The sequence below is a fragment of the Mirounga leonina genome, unplaced genomic scaffold (genome assembly GCF_011800145.1).
Source record: "Mirounga leonina isolate KUSES-001 unplaced genomic scaffold, KU_Mleo_1.0 Mir_168, whole genome shotgun sequence".
Lineage (NCBI taxonomy): Eukaryota > Metazoa > Chordata > Mammalia > Carnivora > Phocidae > Mirounga > Mirounga leonina.
The window spans coordinates 42,405,859-42,425,512 of NW_023270426.1; the positions used below are offsets into that span (position 1 = coordinate 42,405,859).

General features: G+C 42.9%; 1 protein-coding gene across 2 annotated transcripts in view; it reads left to right on the top strand.

Annotated features, from left to right (window-relative positions):
• Positions 1-19,654, top strand: part of PIK3R1 (phosphoinositide-3-kinase regulatory subunit 1) — an 83,950-nt gene that overhangs the window by 41,121 nt on the left and 23,175 nt on the right. For both annotated transcript variants that reach the window (XM_035014565.1, XM_035014566.1), the window contains 2 exons: positions 15,556-15,648; positions 16,070-16,144. In XM_035014565.1, coding sequence (XP_034870456.1) covers positions 15,556-15,648; positions 16,070-16,144 — 168 coding nt within the window. The remainder of the gene's footprint in view (positions 1-15,555; positions 15,649-16,069; positions 16,145-19,654) is intronic.

The following is a 19,654-nucleotide window of genomic DNA, read 5'->3' on the forward strand; positions in this document are numbered from 1 at the left end:
TGTCTGGTAAGTGCAGGCTCTTTTAAACATCTCCTTTGAAATTCAGGCACGGTGACCCCCACTGCCTTCAGACTCAGGCCTTCTCCCAGAAAGGGCCCAGAGGTCTGAGGAGCACGCTGTAAGTCTACATTCTTGGTGCCTTGCCAAAGTAATAATATTTGATTCAGTACCTTTGAGCTTTTTATAATTTTATCCTATGATCTGAGCTAGGAACTGCTTCCCGCTTCCAGTTTCTACCACTTGTAAAACATTTTACATTTGGGGAAAACGGTATCAGCTTTGACTTATTAAAGGAAAGAGTTTTTCTTCTGGGTCCAAAATGGAAGCAGAAATTTGAGCTGTGAAACTTTTTTTTTTTTTTTTCTCCCACAGAAACATCAATTAGGAGCTGGGTTTAAGCTTCACATTTCATGTACTGGGAAAGAGTCAAGTTTTAGGACTGGGAGAAGGAGCACGGGCACCTGTTAGGAGAGAGAATATTTAACGAACGAGATATCACTGACATTGCTCCCACCTTATCTACAGCCCTTTGTCATGTTGCCTTTGTAGCAGGAGTTTGAAGCCCAAAATTCACTTAATATTGTTACCAACACAGTTGAGCAAAAAGAGTGTCCAAGTTTTCATAAGAATGGATTCATTAATGGCATGTTTTGGAAAGAGGGGCATATTCAAGACCTTGAATTTGAAGGTGTGGGGCTTTAAAAATACACAGCCTTGGACCATCTTAGCAGAAAGAAAGCATCCTCAGGCTCCAAGCTCCTTCCGCCTCTAGAAGACTCAGTAGACGTCACTACCCCTCCACCCCTTTTATGGTCATTTGTCTTGTAGCCAATATTGGACATGTTAATGATCACTAATCGTATAAATGACATTGGGGCTCGTACTGTCAAAATGTGAACCTAAGCAGACCGTAGATTGTCTCACTCACTAGCTGGACTGTAACAGCCTTTCCTGATAATGGCGCTTTTGTCAGCTGCGGTCAGCAGACTGTGCACGCTGAGCAGAACTGAAGGCCGTGTCTCCTGGGTCTGCGCTGCCCAGTACAGATCCCCCAGTCACATGTCACAGTCACGCTGCGCCGTTGAAATGTGGCTCATCTGAATGGAGATGTGCTGGGAGGGTAAAAGAGGAAATAAAGAATGTAAACTATCCCATTGATAACTTCTGTATTGATTATATGTTGAAATGGTTGTATTTTGGATAAATAGAGTTAAATTAAAGATTAAATTTTCTCCTGTTTATTTTTACCCAAATGTGGTTACTAGAAAATTTTAAATTATATGTATGGGTTATATTCGGACCCCATCGTTACAGAGTATTAAAAGTCATTCTATCTCTGAAATTCTGGTATACATTCTACTTGGCGACTGTTTCCATCAATTCTGGTGGGTTTCTTATTCATGTGTATCTGTGTCATTTCTTCCAAAGTGAATGATCATCTGGTAGAACACAGGACCGTGGAAATGGTTGGTATCACACTGTGGTTTTCAAAGATTTTTTGAGAGGGTGGGTTGTAACCATGACTGGCAAGTTCTGCCCTCACTTAGCAGGCATAGACCAGATACGCTCAACATCTTGTAGAACATCATAGAATTGGAAAAAGACATCAACTAGAGAAATGGGCCAGTCAGGGAGCAGAGTGGCTGTTCTTGAGCTCTCGACTTTCCACATCTGTTCTTGACCTAGAGAACTCTACTCTTTCTAACTTTGTTGTCTGGCTCTAGGCGGTCCCAGCTGCCGGGGTAGTGGACTGGACTGTATCAAAAACAGATGAAGTCTTTAAGGAAACTATGTGCCCTAAAGGAACTCGGTGAGATAACATCCATTAGTAAATAAGGATCCCTTGGAGGGGAGCAACCTTTATGTCTAAACTAGATCCTGGCTCTGACTGGTACAGCTGTGTGAGCCTGGACAAATCACTTACCATCTCTGAGCCTCAGTTCCCCTCTGTAAAATGGAGATGATGATAGAACCTGCCCCATAAGGGGATAATTTCAGTAAAGCAACTTAGCACAGTACCTGACACATAGTAAAGGCATCATAAGTGTTAGCCATTATTATTAGCATCTTGGTAACAAGAGCCTCAGAGGTGAAGGGCAGCCCTTGGCGTATTACTATCGATCTTGTTTGATTTGGGATTGTTTAATCATACTATATGTTTGAGAAGGTGTCATTTTGCGAATGACTGAAGGCCAAGTCCCCTCAGAAAGAAATGGATAAACTTACAAAGATCTAGGTTTGGGGGAACAGAGCCCTTTCCTGTGAGTATCATTACTTCTTACTAACCCCTTTACCTGTTTAATCACAGACATTTGTACTCACTGACTGCGTGGATCGTGAGCCACTTTTGCACAGACCCCCCCCTCCTATCTCTTAGAGCCCAGCACGTGTTGGTCAGAAATATCAAAATGCTAAAAGGGGCTGCATTTACAAGCAACTTAATTCGGAAACTCAGGAGAAGGAGAGCAGGAGAAATGACTACTAGGAGAGATCAAAGGTGAAGTGGAAAGAGCAGGCCCTTAGACTCAGACGGAGGTGGGCTGTTGGTGTCTGCTCTGCCAGACATTGATCAAGTGATCTTGTTGTTGTCACCTAACCTCTCAGTCTTTCCCACACACAAGATAAGACTGATGTCCTTTACAAGGCTCTTAGCGTGACTCATGGAAGTAAGCCAAGTGACTCGAGCAGTATCTAGGCCAGGGACTGCTCGCCTTTCGCTCTCCCTCCTTCCTTCCCTTGGCCTGACTTTTATGTTGCTTTCAATTTCTTGGTCTCCATCCCCATTCCTCCAAATCGTGATCTATAGAAACTGAGTAGAAACTGCATTCTCTGATTTGTAGCAGTCATGACTTCGGAATACATTTAAGAACATACAGTAAGTTGTCTTCTGTTAGATCCGCATACAGACAGAAATTGGAGAAATGTTTTAGTTCTTTTGAATGTGTTCCTGCCGACAAAGTGAAAGTTCATATCTCACTTGAAAAGCTGACCTCAAAAAAGCTTCCCCACCCCTCCTCAGAAATTATGGGTTAAGGTAAGCCCAATGAAATATAATTAAATTTTGCCATTTTTGCTTTCTTTGAATTCATTTAATTGATTCTTTCCCACCCACCCCTCCCTTATTTGAAGGAACTTTTTTTGCCAGCCCTCTCCTGGGTGCCTTCCTGTCATTTTTGTCAACTATGCAGTGCAACAACATAATGGCTAAAGAGAATAGAGTTATTTTTAAAGTAATTCATGTTGAAATGTAATTCAGTGGTTTTATGTTGGCCCTATGATTTCCTTGACTTTTATCTTCCAATTACAGATTTTAAGAACTAAAAGTTATTTTAAAATTATTTAGCTAAACCTTATCGTATCACTGATAGTCAGGTGAAGGCCCAGAGATTGTTTTCCTCAGAGTTCCCAACCTGTCACTGACAGAGCCAACTAGAACTCATGTCCTGACCTCTTGTCTGCCACCCTACAGTGGCTTTTTTTTTCTTTCTCTCTTTCTTTCTTTCTTTCTTTTTTTTAAGATTTTATTTATTTGAGACAGCATGAGAGAGAAAGAGAGTGAGAGAGCACAAGTTGAGGGCAGAGGGAGAGGAAGGAGCAGGCTCCCCACTGAGCAGGGAGCCCGATGCGGGCTCAATTCCAGGACGCTGGGATCATGACCTGAGCTGAAGGCAGACGCTTAACAACTGAGCCACCCAGGCGCCCCTAGAGTGGCTTTTCAGTTGTTTTTGGTGTCATCCAGTAACAAGCATACGTAAGGCATTTAATAGTTTTTTGTTGTTGTTGTTGTTGTTTTTAAATAGAAGTCACAGAAAGGATGCAGTGTGTTTATAAAGTCCTTTCTAGTTTCTTCAGTAGGTTACATACAGTGGCCCCAAAGGGTATTTTATGGAGTAAAACCAATCTGTGACTTCAGTGGAATAATGCAAAAAGTGACCAACAGGGGGAAACCTAGTACATCTTCTTGGATTAATTCACTTAACTTCTAGCCCCTTTTAAAAAAAAAATGACCCAAGCTCCTGTTGAAGCCAGCAAAAAACATCTGTTGTTTTATTTATAGCCCCAGTTTCTAAGAAGCATATTCTATAGCAGATGAAAAAGAAGTTGACAGCTCATAATTCATGAAGTTACTGAGGCCTAATCTGATAGAACAAAATGTACAAAAGTCCCTCCCGTGGTTCAGGCCCTATCACTTCCCTTTCACCCGAAGGCCGGAGTGGTGCAGGGGAGAGAGAGCGCAGGCTGTCCCCGTTGCTAGGGCCGAGGTGGCTCTGAGACCAGAATGCGAGGACGCACACACGCAGTGGTCAGCGATGGCTTCCCACCTCTGAGGCGTCCCCCAGGGACACTTTCTCATGAATAGCATCACAGTCGATTCCATGGTAGGCGACCCACACTGTCCTGACCATCCCCACTTACGCTGGGCAAGTTTTAGCAGTGTGAAATCTGCAAACTGGTAGAGTATTGTCTACCAAGAATCTCAAATGTTGGTTGCAATTACTGATTGAATAGTTCCGTTTCTGGGTCCAGCTTAATTTCTGACTTCACTCCTCTTCTTTGACCGCTTTGCTCTAGCTTATTTGACGTAGCCACATTTCCCCTGCTGACTTTTAAGCAATTATAAAATACACCCACTCCTCAGATATCACCCATCTATATGGTGTTTTTTTTTTTTAGCTTATTTCTGAGAATCTTTGTGGGAACACAGTCAGGCTTCTTTCTGTAATTGACATGTGTTTTATATTTTGCTTTTTGTTCTATCTGTAGAGCCTCCTGTATATTTAAAACAAGGTAGATGGGTCTGGCAAAAGTAAGTGTCTATGGCATAGTAGTACTATGTATTACCCTGGCTTTTTTGAGATTTTAATGATAGGGTCCAACTGCTGCCCAAATTGACCCTTCTAAAATTGGTATCCTTAAAAGGAAACTTGCAACCAGTATAAGTCTATGAATTTCTATAGCTGAGAGGTGAATGATCTCTTGCTCATTTCACCAGTGATCATAGTATATTGTGAGATAGGGAAACTTAATAGTCCCCCAGAATTAATCACATTTGTCTGAGGTAGTGAGAGCATATTGCTTCATTTTTATTTTTTTATTCTGATTCCTCACACAATTATTAAGGGTTGTGTGTACTTTTATCTTAAAATTGCTAGCAATTGCTAACAATGGCTTTATTGTAAATGGATAGTTTAGTTTCATATATCAGTGATTTTTTTAAAAAGTTTTTTGTTGAAAAAATCTGACTACCCATTTTTTAATGTAATTTTTCTGCAGTCGCTGATGGGGAATTTTCTGTTCATTATTTTCTGGCCCCTTGTCTTTTTTTGCTTTATTTTCTTTTTCTTCCCAATCCCATAGAGAGGTCATCCTTTTCCTTTTCTCTCCCTCTCTGATCATGAGCACTTTAACTCTTTTCATATACCTATTAAGTGTATCTTATTAAGATTTCATTCTGGGATCCTTTGTAATAGACGTTACAGCATATATGCATTTGTCAATTATTGGCTGGGCTCTTTCCCCACCTGATGATTAACTAGAATAGTCCATCTGTACCTTGCTGAAAGTGGTAAGCTAGCCAACTATATTTAGCTGAATAAAACCCATTACATCCTTGGGGAAGAATGTGCTTAGTTTAGCCTTATGAGAAAATATTTAATAAATGCTGTCCTCAAAATATTTAGCCTGGCTGAGTGTACTGGCAAGGGGTTCAGTCCTGATAAAGCAGAGGTGACGGCGAGAAGCTGGCCTGCCAGCCCGAGCTCACATTGAACAAAAGCACCTCTTGTCACTAAGGGTTGTCACTGGGGGCGTCTCTTCTTGCCGCATGCTTTTCCATCTTTATCCTGTCTCATGGCTTTTGTAAGCACCCCCTGCCCCCCGCCTGGGGTGGAGTCCTGCGGTGCATCTGTCTGAGGAGGCACCCGAGGTATATGGAGCGGTTACTGCTGGCTTTGAAGTTGGTCTGTTCTATACAATCATTCCTTTCCCACTTACTGCTGGCACGACGTTGGCTAATGTGCTTAACCCTTCTTAGCCTCAGTTTCCTTATCTGTAAAATGGAGACAATTGGGATCTGTCACAAGGCTGCCCAGATGAATGGAGATCAGGCACACGAAGCACTGAGCACGGTTCCCAGCGCTAAGTGTTGAGCATGTGAGGACTGCAGCAGAAGTAGCAGCTTCGTGCAGGCGGGAGTGGTGGTGGTCCTCGTGGTAGGGTAGTAATATTTTCTGTTCCTCTCTTCCTAGCACAGTGTCAACAGCTGTGTCCTCTTGAATGTGGCCAGTTGGGAAAAGCTTTGTTGTGGATGTCAGGGGGACTGGGTGCTAGTCGTCAGCCTCAGCTTAACTGTGGGACGTTAACGAGCTGTGACCCAGGGGACCCCTCTCCCCACACGCAGCCGTACACAGGTGCACGGGGCCGCAGAGCCTCTACCCGTGAGCTCAGTCTTTCGGTTTCTAGCTAGGCATGATATCAGAGCTGATTAGATGTGATAGCCTGACCCTCCGAGTCAGTCCCGTCATCTGCAGGACACATGTTTAAATGCTGGGCTCCTGGGATCTGGTGTAAGATGAGCCCTTGGAGCTCAGGGCATTTCAGCAACAAGTACGAAGTATGCTGGTTATCCATTGGGATTCTCTCTCCCACAGTGATCCGGATTTTCTTTCTGGGACCGGTGGGCTCATCCTCAGCCTGTGCTACTCAGAGTGTGTTCCGAGGACCAACAGCATGGGCCTCCCCTGGGAGCTTGTTGGAAATGGCCGAATCCTGTAGCCCCCCCCCAGATCCCAATAGGGTTATTAATATGCACAGTAAAATTTAGAAAGCACTGCCCTTGTGAATATTCTGACACACAGAAGGTGTTTACTAAATCCCTGTAGAGTTGTATTTGACATTGATTTTTGTTCTAGACTTGCAGTTCCTTTGCTTTCTTTGAGTGGAGTGTATTGATGTTTTGGTCACCTTGGGCTGCTATGACACAATACCGTAGGCTGAGTGGCTTAAACAGCAGACATTTATTCATCCCAGTTCAGGTGGCTGGGCGCCCGGGGTCCGGGAGCCAGCGTGGTTGGGTTCTAGTGAGGGCTGTTTCCTGCCTTACACACAGGTGCCCTCTCTCCCTGCGCTCATGTGGCAGAGAGAGAAAGGGGAAGGTTTCTAGAGTCTGAGAAGGACTGAGACGGCCCCACCCGCATGACCGCAGTTTAACTTAGTTATCTCTCAAAAATCCTGTCTCCAAATACTGTCATAATGGTGTAGTTTAAGCTTCATCTTAGGGATGGGGGGAGAGGGTGCACGAAGCAGTTGAGTCTGCAGCAACCGATTTCTGCAGCCTACTTTGAAATGCATCACCAAAAGTAAGATGGATTGATGGATCCATAGGTAATGAAACAGGTAAACATTGCTTATAGAATCTAGGATGAGAATGTTTGGGCATTCACTGTACAATTCCTTCAACTTGTGGGTATGTTTTAAAATGTCAGCGAAACAGCCCTGCCCTCTCTGTACTTATTAGAATGGAATCTGGGGGTTCTGTTCTCTGATTTCCATCCAAGCTTTGTGAAGAAGCTGGGCCCGCCCAACTGGGCGAATCTGCCTCTTTGGCAGTCCCTTCCAATCCTGGCACTTGCTCTGGGTCCACCAGCGTCCTGCTGTCACGCGGGTAGTGAGGGTCCAGCCGAGATCAAGATGTTTCTTCAGGTCTCTCTCATTGCACCAGTAATGTCTTTCCAGTTTCTCTCACTTCTCTGCCCTCCTGGTCAGTGGATCTTTAATTCTTGAGAGACGGGGGCTTCTCGGGTTGCATGGGAAGATCCTGCTTTATTACTCTGAAACATTTTTAATGTGTTATTTTTGTATGTTTGACTGTGAAATCTATTATCAGAGAGCAGTGGGAGAGAGTGAGTGCCTCCTTGGGGTTCACCTGGAGCCCCTGCCTCCCTCTCCTACGGAGGGGCTCCCCTCGCTTTCTCTCTATGGTGTTAATGATCTGCATGAGAGAGGATTTGATCGTGAGGAACTTGGTGCTGCCTTGCTTATACGGGGGAAATGCAGAAACGAGTGTTACGAAGGTAGCTTCACGTGAGCATGCCCGAAAGTACTGTGGCTGCGCACTGGTGGGGTCAAGCCTCAAATATCTGTGTGTTGTGCAACACCATTGTCATCACTCCCCTTTACATTAGGGAGACGTGGCAGGAAGTTCTGGCAAACTTCTCACAGGTTTCTTTCCTTACTGGGGCTTAACTTGTCGGCTCAGGGGGAGGAAAAACAGGTCCAAGCCCAGCTTCAGGGCACTGTTTATAAGCCTTGCGACCTTGACCAAATGACTTAATTTCTGTAAGGCTCGACTTTCTCGCCTTTTGAGTCAGGATAATAAGGACGGTAAGTCTTTGGACTGCTAGGAATAAAAAATGAAAGCATGTCTTTGTGTGGGGTTGTGGCTCCTAGTGCACGTTCAGCAATATTCATTCAACAAATGGTCAGGCACCCACTGTGGTGTGTCCCGTGATTTTTCTCTTCTTTCCTTCCCTTTTGGGGCTTTTCAGTCATACTTCGTATGAAATCTTTCTAAGCCAACAGACCCAAAGACCCACTTCCCTTAAAAATTGTTAGCTCCCGGGGTCCCAGGGACTCACCTATACATTATTTCCTGGGGTGCGAAAGGAGAGTCTCTTTCTTATTCACTTTCCTCCTGCCCAGCATTTTAATTTTTTTTGCTGTATGCTGTAAATTGTAATCTTTAGATCGGACTCCAGTTTGGATGGTAACAATCACAATTAATTGGGCTAGCCTGTCAAAGATTAAGTATAATCTCTCACGTCAGTGATCTTTCAACTCTGAGGTTCTAGCTAAGGCCATCCAAAGCAAAGCTGTAATGTCTGCATATGTTTAATAAGATCTTTGCCTGCTGTTTGTTTCCTATACTGGGCTGTGGTCTAGAAATAAAACTAAATGGGCAGAGATCTCAGATCCCTTTCAGTTGTTTTTAAGCTGTGGAGCAGAAGGGATAAGTGGGAGAAGATAAAGATATTAAAGACTAATTAGTTTAGGGTGTCTGAAAAGATTTGCAAACTTCCTAGCTAAGTCTGTTGACAGGTCTTTTAATTCCCTCTGACTAGTTATCTCTGAAAATCATGTAGTTACAGCTGAAGATTTATTTCCACATGGACTCTACTCCTTTTTTTTTTTGCCCATACTTTTTTCTCCTCCCTTCTCAAAAAAAAGTCCTTGTTTCCACCAAGTTCAGTATCATTCCAATTTCATTTTTCTTTCACGTTCAGAAAACTGAAGTAAATAACTCAGATTAGTCTTTATAAATATACCTTTATATTTTAGGTGTGACTTGTGAAAAGATAATTGTGTTTATATGTTACAATGAAAGGCAAGATGGAAATGTGTGCCCTCTCAAAATGCTTCTGGCGTACCAGCTTAAAAAATGTATTGAGGGGCGCCTGGGTGGCTCAGTCGGTTAAGCATCTGCCTTTGGCTCAGGTCATGATCCCAGCATCCTGGGATACAGCCTGGCATTGGGTTCCCTGCTCGGTGGGGAATCTGCTTCTCCCTCTCCCTCTGTTTCTCCCCACCCCCCCGCCGGCTCATGTTATCTCTCAAATAAATAAATAAATGTCTAAAAAATAAAGTATTGAAAATTCTTTCTGTCTCCATTATAATACTTTCTGGTCTTAAAATTTGCCATTACAATTAAAACTCTATAATAGTGAAAAAGATTACATAAATAATTGTAAATTCATAACAGTTACCCATTAGTTTGTGCATTCTCCATACTGGGCACCATGCCTACCGTGTTGATCTGTATTATTCACTTAATCCTTATTGCATTCATAATTTATTCCCATTTTACAGATGGAGAAACTGAGGTTCAAGTTAATTAACATGTCCAAGAATACACTCAGTACGTAGCAAAACCAAGATTAAATCCCAGGTCTCTTTGGCTTTAAACGTGTGCTTTTAGTAATTGCACTACTGCTGATTGAACAAATGTGTTCCAAAGTGAAGGAACCCGTCCTGGTTTTTGGCTTTGTTTTAGTTTTTTAGCTATACCGTCTTAGCCAGCATTTGTTGGGGTTTTGCCAGGAGAGCTTAAGACGTTTAAATGTCAGGATAATTAACCATTATGGACATAGGTAAGAATCTGCTTATACAGTTTATTTCAGACAGTTACTGGGATTTGTTAGATTTCTGCCTACCAGAATGTACATTTTTCATTTGAAATAATGAGAGGGGTTGTTTCAGACAGAAATAAAAGTTTTGATTCAGCAACAGCTAATCAACAAACATCTTGATTTAATATTGACCCACGCCTGGCATATACACTTTCTTTTCTGTGTATTTGTATGACATTTTAAAAGGTAAGTGGCAGTTTTTCATGTACTTCCAAGCTACTTCCATCAGTAATGAAATACTTGGCTTGGGCCGTCTCTGGAGTCCCAGAATTTCAGCTTAAACTTTCCATTCATCCCTGCCAGGCACTGACTCTGAAATATCTTTTTTTATGGAGACCGCCTCCAAAAGGTGCAGCTGTGTGCTGGTTTCATCTTGCACTTTGTAATGGTGTTGGCACGGTTTAATGTGAGGAATCCCACTGTCTCCCACACACCACTGGTGCCCAGGGACTGTTCAGGCCTGTCCGTGTTCGTGGTTTGGGAAGGGTCTGAGTTTGGAGAGAAGGCTCTCTCCTGTTCCGTGTGATTGCTTGTCACCAGGGTTAAGGTAGAAAAGTAGAACTCATGGAAAACGCAGCATCTGATGTGTCATCGAAAATTCTTTCTGCAACCAGGGACACCGAATTCATTGGTGTTCCTTTCAGTGTTGAAGACTGGTTCCTCTTTTGAAGCAATATATGTCTTGGCTTCACCACCTCTAGACCCTTCTTGTCTTCTTTCTCCCTAAGGAATACTGATTTCTTTTGATGAAAACTGATCCCACTACGTCAAAAACTGGTGTTGGACTGGGGCACCTGGGTGGCTCAGTCGGTTAAGTGTCCAACTCTTGATTTCAGCTCAGGTCATGATCTCAGGGTCGTGGGACCAGGCTCATCTCGGGCTCTGGGCTTAGTGGGGAGTCTGCTTCTCTCCTTCTCCCTCTCCCTCTGTCCCTCCTCTCTCTCTCTCTAAAATAAATAAATTTAAAAAAAAAATAACAAAAATTGGTGTTGGGACTATAGTCAGCAGATCTGTGTATTCGTCCAAGTTCTTAAGAGTGGACTTGGCTCTGCAGACATACACACTGGCTACAGCAGGCTTCAAAGCCAAAAAGCGTTCCTTCTTCAGGTATAAAAATTTGTCTGGAAGATGAAACCCCAGTAAGAATTTATATATAAACTTCATTAGGAACATGCTGTGTCATTTTGTGTTTTGTTTGATAGCCATCATGTACGATCTGTATATCCTGTATTTTTTTTTTTACTTCCACTGTTCTAGTTTATTGAAGTATATGATATGGGTGCTTTATCATGGACCTTTCAGAGAGCAACTTGCCAAATGTGGTAGTTGCCTAGCAATCGCAATTTCCTGTTGGAATTTCTTGAAATGGGATGTAATGGAAAAGGAAATATTGGCCTGTATACTTAATAAAATTAGAGGAATAGTTGATTTTAGGATTGTTGAAATAATTAATATTTTGCTTTAGAATATTTTTTAGATTTTTGATGTCGGTTGATCCTGTTGCCTGAAGTAGAAAATGTGAACTTTAAAGACTTCTTGGGTGGGGGGAGGCACCTGGGTGGCTCAGTCGTTAAGCGTCTGCCTTCAGCTCAGGTCATGGTCTCAGGGTTCTGGGATCGAGCCCTGCATCTGGCTCCCTGCTCAGCCGGAAGCCTGCTTCTCCCTCTCCCGCTCCCCCTGCTTGTATTCTCTCTCTCTGTCAAATGAATAAATAAAATCTTTAAAAAAAAAAAAAAGACTTCTTGGGTAGGGCTTCATATTCCCTATGTTTAAATATTTGAAAGGGGAAATGAATTGAATCACAGATTTTGTACTAGAGAATAGGAACTCCCTGAATTGTTATTTAAAAAATAAGGTTTCTCCTTATAAAATTTCTCTTTTAAAAAACTCCCATGGCAAAACCTTAATCAGCTGTAATGATTCAGGCATTTGAGTAATACAGCTTTTATCAGTATTAAAAACTTAGTGGGAAATTCACTAGACCTGTTACAGGAAGAGTACCTTTACCCTCTTGATGTACATCTAGCTTTCTTCTTTGTATTCTGGCGTGCTCTGAGAAAAGTCCCAGCATTGCTGTAGGTTCCTGATGGCTATCACAGTGCTTTTCCAACACTCGATGTAACAGTTCGTTTTTTTATTTTTTATTTTTTTAGAGAGAACAGGGTGGGGGGAGCACAGAGGGAGAGAGAGAGAGAGAATATGAATCCCAAGTAGGCTCCACGCCCAGTGCAGAGCCTGAGGTGGGGCTCGATCGTACAGCCCTGAGATCAAGAAAGAGTTGGACACTTAACCAGCTGAGCCACCCAGGTGCCCCTTGACGTAACCGTTTTTTGAGTGAAACACATGATATATTGTAGCTCAGGATACTGAAGGTAAACTACCATTTTTTGCCACAAACATTGAAAGGACTAAAGAAAGAAGGTTTTACTTTTTTTCTTTTTTCTTCAAGTCAAAGGGAACAAATAGAGAGATGGAAACCCTTTTCTATGTAGTATTTGCCAACCCAGTCATAAAACAACTGCTGGGTGCATATTTCAATCGCAATTAGGTGAAATCTTTAATTATCAGTTAATTTAACTTTCAAATTTGCCTGCAGAAATGATGGTGTTGATAAGATTCTGGAAGGAGATAAACCTTTATTAAGTAATTCCATTTACAGTTGCCAACTTTAAAGATTTTTTTTAATTAAAAAAAAAAAAAGGCCTGAGTAATTTCTGAGGGCGGGCACAGAGGAACAGGGCATGTCAGTTGGACGAGCGTTGCCATGTGGGATTGTGTATTTACTAGTTAATCTTTAGCTTTTTGTATCTTGGCATGTGCTAAGTCAGACCTGTAAGTTTGAGAAGGCTAAGGAGAAAACTGCAGTGAATTCTAATTAATATTTCTCTACACCGTTTCTCTACCTTTGTTTTCCTCTGTTACATATGCTGATAGGATGATACATGTCAGCTTGTTCAGTGTAGAAGGCATTTATAGGGGAGGACATTTTTCTGAGCTGATAATCTTCTGAGGCAAAAGGAAGTAGTTTATTGTTTATCAGAGGAAATGAAATGGTATGCCCTTTGATTTTACACTTTATCCTTTTTTATTTTACAATGCTTTTAATGAAAAAGACTACATGAAACTTGCAAGACATTTTTATTTTCAGTGCTTTTCAGATATACTCACGTTATGACATTTAGAGATTTGGGGGATGTCGGTGCTGGTTTCTTTTTTCAGGGGGTTACCCACCTGACTTTGCTTATCATCATAGCATGTCCTAAAACTTAGTACTAACCCAAAATAGATGATCAGCTCCATTCCTGGATTTTCTGATTCCGGGGATTTGTGGTCGTACCTGGGAATCTGTCTTCCTTCTTCCTAGCAAGTTGTCCAGGTGCTCCATAGGCTCGGGCAGGTACGGGGAACACGGGAGGTGGAGTTCCCACTCAGCTCTCTGCATCGTGACTGTCTAGAAAGTCAGTGGCATGTCTGTGCTTCCTTTATGAAGTCCATAACGTGTTCCGGTGATGTTGCAGTTGGACAGAGTCACCTGGGAAGCTGTGACAGACTTTTCATGCCCTGAGCTCAGATGTTGATGAACCCGATGTCCAGAAGCTCTGTCCCCAGGGATGGCTTTATGGTGAGGTCTTAGTAGCACAGAGCCCAACTCAGGACTCTTCTGTTTGCTCTTGACAAAATCCATCCTCGCCCAGGCTGTGGGACTGTGTGCTCTAATACCATGGCCACGTCTATGGCCATACCACCCTGAACGCGCCTGATCTCGTCTAATACCATGGCCACTAGCACATACCGCTGTTTCAGTTTAAATCAGTAAAAGACAATTCCTTTCCTCAGCTGCAGTGGCTGCATTTCTCCTGCTCCGGAGCCACATGTGGCTAGTGGGCCAGTCACCGCTTTTCTTGGATAGCACAGCTAATAGAGCATTTCCATCATCACAGAAAGTTCTGGTGGACGGTGCTGCTGTGCGATTTTCTTCACTCACCTAGCTCTTCTTTTATCCTGGGGACCTGAATGGCCAGTTGGGTTAGGTGGCAAGATCACTTGTGTCCGTCTCTCCCAGGGCATACTGCAGTCTAAAAGGCTCTTAGACCATGGGGTTTAGGGCTTGTAAAGTGACATAAATCATACTTCATTCTCTGAGGTTGACTTTTATATTGTGAATTTCTTCTTCTGTGATGACTCTTAGGAAGGTGGGCTTCGTTAGAAATCTGCCTAACATAATAAATGCCTTGAATCGTACCACTAAAATCTCACTGAAACAAAAGTATAAATATTGAATCTTCCTTAAGTTATATAAACTGTCTATTCCTAGATAAGAGTGCACAGTAATAAACCTTAAATGGGAAAAAGTTATGTGTTGGTGGCTAATGAAAAGGTTGCACCTGTAGATATTTTCATATAGACTATCCTTTAAGTGTATTTTGCAGTTTGAGAAAAGTGAGGTGAATATATTTAGCTCCCTCTTCTGGTGTATTATGAGATGAATATTTTTACTTAAAATGGTTTTGGGTATTTTTGGAGTGAGACTACAGTTATAAATGTACTGCTGAAGGCCATTATTTGTGTGTCATCCAATTAGTCTCTTCTTGTATCACTGCAGTTGTTAACACGGAGAGAAAGCATGGAAATACCGTTGGTGAAAGCATCACATTTCTTAAGATATTAATTGACCAAAATGCATGTCGGCAAACAAAGGCTTGGGTGGCAGGTACACAGGGGTTTAAAGTGAATGTCACAGGGCCAGTGATCATTTGCAAGTGCCCTGTGTCTAAATATTTTAAAGCAATAGATCATGTTAATGAACAGTTGAGTAAAATCTGTCCCATCCTCCTACTTGGACAGTTTTTCTTTCGCAATGGGTTGAATTTAGGTTTCTTGGATTCCAGGTTCTGGCCCAGAGCACCTGTGGTGATGTGGGGAGGGTGGACCATGCACCCATCCTGGCTTTGCCCTGCAGGGGCTCTGCCCTGTCCTCCTCCCCTGAGCCCTGCCCACCCAGCCCCAGGCCCAGGGGCACCCCCCAAGGGAGGTCTGCTCTGGGGAGGATAGACCCTGGGTAAGAGGCCCCGAGAGGCCAGTTGGGCAGGGAATTCCTGGATTCTAGCTAAGTATTCAGAGTGTGTCCCAGGGGAGAAGCAGGCCTGTCCGCTGGGCCCCCAAACCTTCAGGTGCAGGAAGAGGCACAGCTGGAAGAGGGCCAGAGAGGAGCCTTCTGAAGGGCAGGGCCCAGCACGGGGCTCGGTCTTGCTCAGGCCCGACTTTGCCGGTGTCCGATAGAACTACACTGTTTTATATTTAAATTCCCTTGTTGTCTCATGCATTTGATTACCCCAATTAAACATAATCATAGGATTTTGTTTATTTGCAGCTTTGGCCCTTCCAGATCTCGCCGAGCAGTTTGCCCCTCCTGACATTGCCCCGCCTCTTCTCGTGAAGCTAGTGGAAGCCATTGAAAAGAAAGGTAATCGACCAGTAGAGGGGCTCTGTTACCTTGTTATATTCTTATTTCATGGGTGTTGTCTGTTGGGCATTCATTAAATACGTTTCTTGCTACTTGTGCTAGACACATAAGCTCTTTGTTGCCATGTAGTGGGGAAATAACCTTGGTGTGATTTCTAACTATTAACATGTACTTACTGTATGGAAACTATTAAATTCTCCATAATTTAATAAATATAATTAACTCACTCTGTAGTGGCCAGATGACTTTGCCAAAATTACTGACATGCCAGCTAAGATTAATAGTAGGACTTCACTTCCAAGAATATTTGGTACACATCTAGAATAGATACGGGATGGAAACTGGAATGTCTTTCTGGTAGCAAGCTCACAGGTTCTCCAGAGAACTGTGTTTTGCATGCTCAGTCTGTTTTGTGTCTTAGGTCTGGAATGTTCAACTCTATACAGAACACAGAGCTCCAGCAACCCAGCAGAATTACGACAGCTTCTTGATTGTGGTGAGTGTCATAGAGCTAGAAAGACAAATGGGGAACATGGCTCGTACCTTTCGGTCTCAGGTAAAGCACCAAAAACCGGAACTTAACCGTGCAGTGTTCTAAGTTTGAAGGAAGCTCAGAAATCACACACAGTTCCCTCTGCCCTATTATGGTAACAGTGCAAACCCGCGCTGACCTTTGATGTTTGTCTCCTGAGTTGGGGTGTGTGTGCATGCGGGCCTGCAGGCATATGGTCTGTCCTCACAGCCAAGAGCCTCTGGGTCCTGCAGGAGTTGCAGAGGAGAGAAACACCCCCTTGGGATTTTTCTGGCTCTGCATATCGACCATCTTTCTCTGACCGTGCAGTTGGCAACATCTGATTCATCTGGATCAGCTTAAAAAATATTTATAAGTCTATGTCATTTAACAAATGTCTCTTCTGACCTTTTCCATTTTCCTTTATTTTTTTCGGTCTTCCTTCCTTCCTTTCATGCTTATTTGCTTTTTCATGCCATGTTTATATTAAGTAACATCATGATACTGTTATATTCAGTGGCGTGCTGGTAAACCCAACTCTCAGGGAGGCGGAGGAAGCCTGGTTTGTAGCATTTGCCCATTTCCACGGTGTCAGTATGCCCGCCGTGGTCAGTTTCAGGCTGCCAACGTGTTATCACTAAACTCCCAACTTGGAAAGAATTGAGCGCAGGTGGCCCTTTGAAGCGGGCCACCTATAGCACACCATTGGTTGGATGACATCAATTCAACTCAGTTTGCCAAATGGAATAAAACTACAAATGTGAATAAATGTACTGGCCATCATTCCAGCAAGTCATCTTCCGTAGCCCCTTGTAGAAATCTCTCAGATTCTTCATTCCCTCTCAGAATTTTTCTTTTAGAAAAATAATTCTCTGCCTCACATTCTTGTAATTGAATTTGGACATCTGAAACCAAAAGAACGAAACCTCGTTTGGGAAGAAGCTCTTCTAGACAGGTTACTTGTGCAAAGAATGTAGTAAATGAAAATGTGAAGTTGAGGCAGCTCATGACAATTTCTAGAAAAGATGTTTCTGGGAAGAAAAGATTCTGTATCAGTAAATAGTTTCACCTGAAGGGCGCCTGGGTGGCTCAGATGGTTAAGCGTCTGCCTTCGGCTCAGGTCATGATCCCAGGGTCCTGGGATCGAGTCCCGCATCGGGCTCTCTGCTCCTTGGGAGCCTGCTTCTCCCTCTGCCTCTCTCTCTCTCTCTGTCTCTCATGAATAAATGAATAAAATCTTTAAAAAAAAAAAAAAAATAGTTTCACCTGAAATGCACCACCCAAATGTTTGAAGTTTGAAAAAAAAATTTTTCAAACTTTCATTTTTATTTTGTGCGTGGAAGCCAGCCTCTCACATGTGCAGGGCTTGTGCCCTGGGGGCTGCCTTACCCCCAGAGTAGGTCAGTAGGAGCTGACTGGCAGAAAACTCACGGGGAAACACTTGTCCTTTATTTCTCACAGCCTGACCAGAGTGGTAAGGAAACTGAGTTTTGTCCTTAGCCAATTGAAATTGAGATACATGTTTTGGTCAGAATATTGGTCAAACTGAACAACAGTCACAGGAAATGTTTAGGCATCAGAGACCGATGAGATGAGAGTTATTTGAGAAATAGTGGTTAAGCTTTTAAATGTGACTGAATACAAATGATGCACTTTAGCTTTAGAAAAAAAATCTTCACATCACCTCTGAGATGGAATAACTAACCAAAAATAACGTCAGCAATGTATTTTGATAGACAGCTTTTCTTCGTCACTTGAGATCAAAACACACACGTAGAAGACTGGTTTCATGTGGATTCTGTGTGATAAAAGTGAATTTTGTGAGAAGAAAAAGAGTAAACATCTAAATTTAGGAGTGGGTCCTCCAGGATTTTTCATAGCTTGAGGATTTCTCAGTCCATAAAAATATTGTAATACCTTGGAGGAGGCTCAGAGATAAGTCACTCACGCTTAAAAAATAAAAAAAAAAGAGAAAAGAATTCATAGCTTTTAACCAACCCTGTGAATTACCAATGTCTGAAAAGGATGGATGTGGAAGACAACATCCCAGTTTTATTAGCACCCTCCTAAGTTAGTTAGTTTCATCTCCATAGTACCCCTGGGATAGCAGTATCCGTCACTGCTGAAGGCAAAGCTGGGACTTGCACCCAAATTAGTCTTACTCCTTTTTCTCCTGCTGTATTGACCTAAAGTGAATTAATCTTTGTTGTTCTCATTTGAATTTTCTCCTGATTTTTTTTGGTTTCTCTTAACCCGAAGCAGGCCTTTTCTTTAAAAGTTCTCATTACAAGAAAGAGAAATTCTGTAACCTGGTGATAGATTAGTTAATCTATCCAGTTGGACCGACTGTGGTGATCATTTGTAACATAAACAAATCTCAAATTCTGTTGTTACAATGATAGATAGGGTAACATGTCAGCAGTTACACCTCACTTTAAAAACTGAGGCTTTAGCAGCATCAACACACCTGTCCTTTACTCACTAGATGCCAGTAGCGTGGTCCCCGAATTGCAACAATCAAAAATGTCCCCAGACATTGCCAGATGTCTTCTGGGAGTGGGGGTTGGGGTAGGAGTGAGGCAATAAAATGGAAAACCCTGACTGAGAACTACTAACTTAGGTAGAGATGAGCTGGGGAGGAGACTCCATCCCTTTGGGAGGAAGGGTGACATGCTGGAGAGCTTACTAGTTTACCTGTCTTGAGAAGACTCAGTGAAAAGTTGGGGTGTAGAGGGTATAAACTCCTCCATCCTAGACCTAAAGATTGTGGAGTTCTTGCCTAGCTAACCTCAGAAGTCATCACATGACAGATGTCCTTAGCTCTTGGAAGAGCTCATTAGGATAGTTTGAATGCAGAAAAGGAGACTTACAGAACAAAAGTCAGGAGCTCCAAGGAGCTTTAGAAACTACTTTAAAAAAAGCAATATACTATGTCATCAGCACTAATGGGTTTGACATAAAGGGAGCTTATCCAAAGGCTAATCCCAAGGCTTGAAATAAGATGATTTTGTTCAAAGGCTTAAGGCTCTTGGGAACACACCTCATGTGTTAAGAGAAGGGCCTGGGTGAATTGACATTACTCTTGAGGACATGCTATGCTCAGTCCACAAACATTTCGCAAGCACTTCCTGTGTGCTGGGCACTGAGGGAAGAGCAGGGAAGAGCCACAGTCCGTGCCCTTGAGGTACTCAGTCTAGTAGAGAGACACCTAATTACCATACTGTCTGGGAAGTGTCCTGATAGAGACGTGGCCCATCGGCACTGCTCTTGCACAGGGAAGGCAGCAGAAACCCTGCCCGAGGGAGGGGCCTGTGGAATACTGAGCATCTTCATGTTTTTTTACCAATCACCAAATGGTTTATCAATTTCTTTATGATGAACAAATTAGGTAATATTAATTCCCGGGGCAAAGAGACCTAGTAAACGAAGCATACCGGGCATGAAGGGTCCGTGGGCGGGGGAGGGGGGCAGCAGCTTGTCAGGCGGTCAGTGGCT